The sequence below is a fragment of the Thermothelomyces thermophilus genome, chromosome 5 (assembly GCF_000226095.1).
Source record: "Thermothelomyces thermophilus ATCC 42464 chromosome 5, complete sequence".
In the NCBI taxonomy this organism is placed as follows: Eukaryota; Fungi; Ascomycota; class Sordariomycetes; order Sordariales; family Chaetomiaceae; genus Thermothelomyces; species Thermothelomyces thermophilus.
The window spans coordinates 2,877,028-2,884,977 of NC_016476.1; the positions used below are offsets into that span (position 1 = coordinate 2,877,028).

Genomic DNA, 7,950 nt, shown 5'->3' on the forward strand with positions numbered 1-7,950 from the left:
ATACACAAGATATGGTTGGTGTGTAAGTTGACGGGAGATACGGCGGGCGATTGTCTCTGTGCCCCAGACGACATCGAAAAGCAAAAGGTTACAAGGGGGGCCGCCCAAGGGGGATAGTCCCCGAGTTACGTCTGGAACACTCAACCTGCAAATGGCTCCTTCGCCGTGTCGATATGGGTCCCCCTTTCCTGTCTCGGGATGTGTGCAAACGATAAGGGGACCGTCTATGTGCTTCAAAATCAAAAAAAAGAGAAGACTCGGGGAAATGTTCGTCAACTTTTGAGCTATTATTCCCCCCACTGGTGATATTTCACTCCTTTTTTGGACACTTTGTGGTCGTTGAGCCCCATTAATGGATGCTAAATAGAATACTTTTGCGCTACATCTCTCATGGTGTCCACCAGGGAACATCCTAACGGCACTTGAGAGACGATCCATTCGCCAACGGGTATGGTATCCGCTCAAGGGGCACTCACTGCCACGGGTCTAGAGAGGTTTGGGAAGCAGGTGTTCGCCGGAGAGCGACGCTATCATCTCGCAGGATATCCTGTCTCTCTCTAAGTGGATCCGGATTGTCGAGTCCTTAACCACTCCTTATACTACTGTATCCCTCGGCCCTGCGTTGTAAGTTCCAAAGTTATTTTTCAGGGGTGAGGACTTCACGAACTTGATCAACCAAGCCCTCCCGGCTGGTCGAGCTACCCCCACTGCACCAAAACCTGCTTCTTCTTCTTCTTCCCACCTCCTGCTCCCGCTTGCTGTTGCTGCCCATCCCCTCCACCATCTGCACCAACCCCGGTCTGAGGAGTACCAGGGGTGTTGCTTCCGGAGCCACCGGCGCCCCAGCTGAATCCCGTCTCCCTAGCGGTGCCAAAGTCACGCCTGACCGCGCCCCGGCCATAACCGAAGATGGTCGTCTGTGGCTTGGGCGCGGCCGGCAGCGCAGGGAATGCCTCTTCGCTGTTGCCAGGGACCGAAGTGGTTTTCCCTGCCTGCTGTGACCGTTGCGGTGGTGGCAATGCGCCACTACCCGCACCCCTGGAGATTGCGGGGGTCGACCCCCCGATCCATGTCGGCTGGGTCACACTGGGGCGGCTGGCACCCGGGAGGGCGGGGAAGGCAGCGGCGGATGGGACCGATGCCGAGGGCGATCCTCCGGCGGCGCTCGCGAAGGGAGTGGAGAGGGAGACGGAGGGCGCGGGGGTGGATGAGGACGGGGCACCCGACGCGAGCGACATGACGGATCCGACACTCCCGCGGCGGGTGCTGTTTTTGAGCTTGAGTACGCGAGTGGAATGGCGCAGCTGCGCGGCCGCGTTGGCTGCGGGGTTAGCGGTGCTGCTGCTGGCGGCGGCGGCGGCGGCCCAGCCTGTGGTGGAGGTTGTGGCGCCGCGCATGCCCTCGAGGGAGGGCAGGGACGGGTAGTCCTCATTGATGGCGCGCCAGTTGTTCCAAGCCCTGCGGAGGGCCTCGCCCTTTTTCTTGTCTTCGAAAAGATCGGCGACTTCGCGGACGACGGTGCCGAGCGCGTTGGAAGAGGTTTCTGAAAAGAGGGCAAAAAAGGCATCAATGAGTTGTTCGGGCGTCATGGAGCCCTTATTGTAGGTAGAGACGTGGGATCGGAAGGTGGCCATCTTGGTGGCGTCGTTGCCGAGGAGATTGGAGGCACGCTCAATGACGGCACCGTGGCGGGTGAGGCTGGCGCGTTGCTCGGGGGTCAGGTTGGAGAGGTCGGTGATGCTGAGATTTTCCATGGCGTCGAGGATGGGTCGGCCGGATGAAGCGGGCGGCCGCGGCTGCGGAGCGGCGTTGCTGGGCGTCGGCCGAGAAGGCCCTGGTGGTGCCGGTCGGGTCGCCCCTGTTTGCAGCGCCATCTGCCGTTGGAAGGCCAGCTCGTCCCGCCGCAGCGGCTGAGCCGAGCTGACCGGCAACGGTTCTGCGTTGGGATCTGGGCCGCGCCGCCGCCGCTCCCTCACGTTGCCTCCCGCCCTCCGTTCCTGCTCGTACCTCTGACGCAGGTCAAAGTTGGACAGATCGACCACCCTAGACTCCCTCCCCCTTGCGTACACGTCACCGTGTTCCTCCAGTTGGTGGGCCTTGAGGTCGAGCGCAGTCTCGAAGACGACGAACTTCTTCTCGAGGCAGTTGCGGTCAAGGCAAAGAAAGTGTGCCTCTTTAAAGTGCTTCTCGAGCTCGTTGTAGTCGAGGTAGTACTGCGGTTGGGAGGAATGCCGGTCGCAGATGAAGCAGCGCTCGTGCTTGTTCCTGCAGTGCTCATACAGCTTGTCGCTGTCGTAGAATCGCTCCCCGCAGAAGCCACACAGAGGATGGCCCCGGAAGCCGGTCTGGTCGGCGGCCCCCGGCTTGTCGTCACCCCGTCGCATGTGCTCGGTCAGCTGCTTGTCGGTAAAGATGTCGTGCTCGTGCGTGAACACCTTCTTGTTCCGGGTGCACAGGTCGCACATCTTCTTGCGATGCTCGTTCCTGACATGGCGGTGCAGGTCCTGCCAGCCGAGGCCGGCAAAGTCGCACTCGGCATCCGGGCAGTTGTAGCGGAGCAGAAGAACGGTGTCGCCGACAATGTCCTCTCCGGCATAACGGATGCCAATGTTTTCGTCGGTACTGGTGATGTCGGCGTCGGTGTACTCCTCGAACCGCTTCTTGCCGTCGTCGGTGAAGATGACGAACGGGGCCGTTGTCTGGCAAGGTCGGTCAGTCCATGTCCCCTCCCCTCCTTGCCCTGCTGCTGGCATGACGGAACACATACCCTGCAATGGGGACAATCCTTGTTCTTGTACAGCGCCCTCAGCCGCAGGGCACAGATGTGGCAGGTGACGTGGTTACAAGGCGCGACCGAGTGGTGGCTAATAGGGTTAGCGCAGATGAAGCAGACCTCGACGTCGCCGTCTGCCCCTTCGTCTCGGGTATCGTTCTTGATCTTGAAGTTCGGCTGCTTTCCGGCAGGCGGTGCCTTCGGCTCGTCGCTCGCCGGCTCGCCGGCAGCCTCGGCCGGAGGGTTGTTGTGTGTGCCGCCGTGATGCGACCCTCCCCTGCCCCTTCCCCTGGCGCGGCCTCCTCTTCCACGTCCACGTCCTTTGCCTCTGTGACCGCCGCCTCGGGGTCCCGACGGCGCATTATCCGGTGCGCCTCCGCCGTTGTTTGCTGGCGCGGCTGCTCCAGTCGAAGCCATGCCGATGACGCTGTCGTTTGCGAAGAGCAAGAGCTATGTGGAAGCCGCGGGCGTGTGCCGTCACCTCTCGTCAGCAATGGCTCGCTGTGCCTCTGCCTCCCGAGTTGAAACTGCTCAAAAGACGGGGCGCTGCAAGATGCTCGTCGTTTGAGAGTGCGTCGGCACTGGGCAACCTGCGACCCGTGGGCGAGGGCGAAAGGGTGGAAGTTGTCTGCAGCTCGATGGCGCCGGGATGGTGGGGTCGAACTCTCGGAGCTTGGGTTTGAAATCAATCAGCGAGCAAATCTGGCAGGGGCAAATGCTGTTTTTTAAACCTACATGCTACAGTGCCGCAGTGGTTGGCACACAGCCCGGAGAGTGGGTCCCAGCGGATCTAGCCGGTGTTTTCCTTAAAGGTTCGCCGTGTGTGTCATCAGGGGAGGGGGGCTGCTGAGAGAGGTGCAACGAATGGCGTCACGCTGAGTCTTAACACCGATCTCGTTCACAGGCAGCAGGAAGTGGATGTCCCCAAGAAAGGAGTCGATATCTTGACTCCCCCGTTGTATGCAAGCCTTTCAATCCTATGCTTTCCCCCTAACCGCCCCTCTGCCCGCAACAGGAAAAAAAAAGAAGTACGTACGTAGATGATACAGAATACCAGATGCAGCGCTGAAAAAGAAAAATAAGACTTCGATGTTCATCACCTCACTTTTCCTGGTCACCGCTCCCAAACTACCCTTTGCCTTCAATAAGAATAAAGAAAAACGGGGGATCCTGGACTTGCTGAATATCCTTAACGTCGCAAGCGTCGGCTCTGCGACTTGATATTTGCCAAAGTTGAAACAGGAAGAGAGGCAAAATTGAAATTGCCCTGCGCGACAAGCCATAAGGGGTATATGTCTCGGTCCGCGGCGTTCTCAGATGGCTTGATGACGAAGGAATCCGACGAAAGACGCGGTGTGGCGCTTCCGTGGAATCCGCCCTTAGAATTCCCGGTAAAACAAATCGAGATCCTGACGCTTAGTGTATCAGCGAACTGAAGAGAAGCGGCGTGACCGCATCATCCCTATGTCAGGTCAAGTGTCTCCCGAGAACGCCATGCACTCCGGCCTATCCTGCCATAACCAACCGTAGTTCCGGCTCAACGGCTACTCCTCGACGGGATAGAGTTGATTCCCGAGAAGCTTGTTCATGGAGAACATGTTAATCTTGTCCTGTTTGAAGACGGCATGCAGTTTCTCATCGCAGCGGATCTGCCGCTTGTCGTTGGGGTCCTGGAGCCCGTTTTCCTTGATGTAATCCCAAAGCTTCTTGACAACTTGCGGGCGGGACAGCTGGAGCGCAGAGAGTGAGCCGGCGAACAGAACAAGACGATATACCGGGCAGCACCTACCTGGCTCTCTCCGCAGAGATTCGCCAGCGGTTCGCTGAGATTGAAGGGCTTCTGAAAGCCACCTCCGGCCTTCCGCTTCGGTTTTTCACTGCCTTCGGAATCCTCGGCGTTGCTATCGTCGTCGGAGCGCACCCGCTTGGCGCTCTTTTTCTTGGTCGCCTTGGCCTTCATCTTTGTCTTGGCCGTGCCGGCACCGCGGGTCACCCGGCCGCGAGATAGCCGGTTCTCTTGCGCCTGGAGCTCAGCGGCCAGGCGCGCATCCGCATCCTCGCTTGGGCTCTCCCGCTTCTGTTTTTTGCTTGCTGGCGGCAGCGAGACCTCGATGGCGCCCTCGCCCGTCTCGCCATCGGAGGCCGAGTGGCCGTTGGTGCCGTTCGCGCCGGATGTTGGAGTCGGGACCTGGGCTATCTCGTTGGAGATGGCGTCGAAGCGGGCCTCGATCAGCCGCTTGATGGCATCCTGGTGATAAACAAGCGGCGTCAGTACCCGGAGCTAACGGCCCAACGTGCGCCAGGCACGAACTTTCTGATCGCTGAGGTCCTTGCCGACAGCTTCCTCTAGACCCTGGCGGATCTTTTTGCGCGTCACTGTCTCAAGGTCGGCCGAGGCAAGAATGTCATCAATGATGCGGGTGTAGGTGGCCCTCTCGTCGTCGGTCACTGTCGCTAGTTAGCAGACAGGAACAGAGCAATCGTAATCCTGGTTGTCCGCATCTGTCCACATACAAGGAGCAGACATGTTGCCGGGACAATAGGGCGCATCAATCGCGCCCGACTCTGGGAGGTTCTTGGAGCTGCGCGATGACTGCGATTTGCCGTGTTGTCAGAGTCGGGAGGGTTCGCACGGCGACCGGCTAGAGCAAGACGAGAGAGGTGGAAGCAGACGGAAACGACGAATTGGCGCCCTAGGATGAGGCAGCTTACGGACGGCAAGCGCTGGGTAAAACGGTGCTGATGCAGGTTGGGTATGGGGAAAACAAGAGGCCTGGAAAGTGAGGGTGCGATTGTCGCCCCCGAGCACTTGGAGAGTGGGGAAGAGAGACCTTGTCTGGAATCGCCTGGAGTTCGGACACGGCCCAGCCCCGGCAAGGCTGTCGGAAAGGAAAGGATGCGGCTGGTTGGGCGGAAGGGAGAACGGAACTGCTGCGTAGCGAGCCCGGCGATGCGGCGATCAAAGCGATCAAAACCCGAAGCTTGACGTCTCGGTTGGACCGAGTCACCATGAGAGTGCCAGCAATCGCAAGGTCCACGTTGGGGCGGCTGCGGCTGCGGCTCCGACGATGAGGCGCGTGGCTAGAAGTGGGGGGATCGCTGCCGTGGTGATCACTTGCTACCCAATCATGTCAATCAATTCTCCGAGCCGAACGGCAGTTCAAAACATGGTTCGCAGCCTACCTGAACTCTGTAATCTGTATTCCGCATTCGTACGAAGCATTCCGTACGCCGCCGTACACGAGAAGCACATAATCAGAGAAGCATACGAGAAGCACCACCGAAGATTCGCGCCACGTGGTTTCCACAGGATATCTTGACTTCGAGCTACCAATGTAACTACTCCTGGCGACCGCAATGTAGTGCCGGAAGGCAGAGCAACGAAACTCTCCCATAAGTAATCCAAGTAGCAGAAATCGCCCTTCATAACAACCTCCGCTTCTTTACCTAAAAGTTACTAATAAGGTAGATATGTAGAGGCGCAACGAAGTGGGGCCGTAGAGAGGAGGGGCCCAGAGAGAGCCGTCTAGGGAAGCGCCCACAAAGCGACATTAGTAGCAACCCCGAGGCAATGTTCGTCAGTACGGTACTTCGTGCTACTGTTGAAATCGCTTTGCACCGACCTAACTCTAGTGGCGCCTTACCGTGCATGTGCAATAATCCTGGGATCAGTGGCTAGCAGGTACTGTCTGGAAGTTCTCTCCGTTATAAAGTATGCTGGCCTCGAATTCTTCAGGTTCGCCCAGAAAATGGAAACTGTACAAGTTGTCCCTTCAATCTTGCGCGCCGGTTTGTCGGTTCTTCTGGGCCATAGCTCGCTGTACAAATCTGTACCTTCGATTCCCACTCGCCCCAGGTTGTCTCGCATGTGGTTCCGGTCCGCGAAATTCACCCCAATATCGCGCAGTGTGACTTTCGCCCTGCGTTCCATGCCTTAGGCAGGTCCAACTGCCACGTGCGAGAGTTCATCTTGCCCACTCCTTGAGCCTGTGATAGAGATTGAAGGTGACGTCCCCGATCAGCGATTCGGGCCGGGGAACGCTGCAACTGCAAGCTGTGCTGTAATTTACCCACAAGGGTGAATAGAGAATCTCTCTGTGACTCTGGCTGCGCGACGTTGGGAGGGGGGCTCTACAGCTATTAGTGATTCAAGTGCTTCGCAAAGTCACGTTTTGGCTGTTTCGAGAATGTGCTCTGCAAACACGCAGCGCACCTCTGAAATGGCCATGTCCATGCCTTAATTACACGGAGCTCGTACGTCGGGCATTAATAAAGCCCTTGACTCCGAGGGATTGTTCGGTATAACGTGCCACCAATTTTGGAACCGCGAGGCGTATCTGTGAGTGAGGCAAGTACTGTACAGATGTGTCCCAGACCTACTATGAAATAGTATTTAACTTGGAAGTCAAAAGTGACGTTGTTGCTCAGACCCATTCAAATACTCCTAACCCCAAACAATTAAGTTACTCTAACCTCAATCTACATATCGTGGGGGTGCTCACATGGGCCTCTGGCGTCGTCGTGTATGTATATTTTTCGACTCTGTAAATCCAATGTTATATTTAAGTCGTGCTGCAGTGGCACTCTAGTTAATTAATTGGCCCCCATTTCAGATTGCAACCCACAGGTGTTCGTGACCCCAGAGATTGCGAGGGTTGCTGGCACTGCTGTTACACAAGGCCGGGTACGGACAAGGGGGCAGGGCAAAGAAATGCAAGAAACGTCGAAGGTCTGGGGTTTTAACGGGGTATAAGCGTGTAAGCAAGACTCAGCAGGCGAATAGCACGACGCCCAGACAGTGTGTTACAGTATATGACTGCCAGTGGGTCAGATCTGACTGACCTACCAACAGGGATGACGAGCCAAGGTCAACATGTATTTAGACAGCTTCTCTAAGTGCCTCTGGCACTTAGAAGAATCAACGCTTTTATTACCTACTTCTACAGACTATAATAGTTAGTCTAGGAGTGCTGCCTATAGTGTAAATACTACTATAGTATTGTACCTTTATAGCCTTTCTAAGCTATACTAATTATAGCTACTAAGCTATAGCAAGTAGTGCCTACTACTAGTTCGAATCTATAATCTTATTACTAATTACAAGTGTTTAAACGCTATAGGAGACTATTTATCTAGATAAATAACTATATCCCTTTGCTTAAATAGATGCCTAAACG

General features: G+C 56.6%; 2 protein-coding genes across 2 annotated transcripts; both read right to left on the reverse strand.

Moving 5' to 3' along the window:
- Positions 1–543: 543 nt before the first annotated feature.
- Positions 544–3,956, reverse strand: MYCTH_2308922 (uncharacterized protein). Its single transcript, XM_003665280.1, has 4 exons — positions 3,810–3,956; positions 2,768–3,445; positions 668–2,699; positions 544–617 (listed from the first exon to the last, which is right to left on the reverse strand). The coding sequence occupies exons 2-3, from the start codon at positions 3,188–3,190 to the stop codon at positions 699–701; spliced, it is 2,424 nt and encodes an 807-aa protein (XP_003665328.1). The 5' UTR covers positions 3,191–3,445; positions 3,810–3,956; the 3' UTR covers positions 544–617; positions 668–698.
- Positions 3,936–5,390, reverse strand: MYCTH_2308924 (uncharacterized protein). The gene is made up of 4 exons (XM_003665281.1): positions 5,288–5,390; positions 5,085–5,221; positions 4,563–5,021; positions 3,936–4,503 (listed from the first exon to the last, which is right to left on the reverse strand). Exons 1-4 carry the CDS (start codon positions 5,298–5,300, stop codon positions 4,318–4,320), a joined length of 795 nt encoding a protein of 264 aa, XP_003665329.1. The 5' UTR covers positions 5,301–5,390; the 3' UTR covers positions 3,936–4,317.
- Between the last annotated feature and the right edge of the window lie 2,560 nt (positions 5,391–7,950).

Coding starts and splice junctions, on each gene's coding strand:
- MYCTH_2308922 (XM_003665280.1), bottom strand. CDS start 3,190: ATGGCTTCGACTGGAGCAGCCGCGCCAGCAAACAACGGCGGAGGCGCA. Junction 2,700..2,767: donor AGGATTGTCCCCATTGCAGG/GTATGTGTTCCG, acceptor CGACCTTGCCAG/ACAACGGCCCCGTTCGTCAT.
- MYCTH_2308924 (XM_003665281.1), bottom strand. Junction 5,022..5,084: donor AGGACCTCAGCGATCAGAAA/GTTCGTGCCTGG, acceptor GTTTATCACCAG/GATGCCATCAAGCGGCTGAT. Junction 4,504..4,562: donor ATCTCTGCGGAGAGAGCCAG/GTAGGTGCTGCC, acceptor TCTGCGCTCCAG/CTGTCCCGCCCGCAAGTTGT.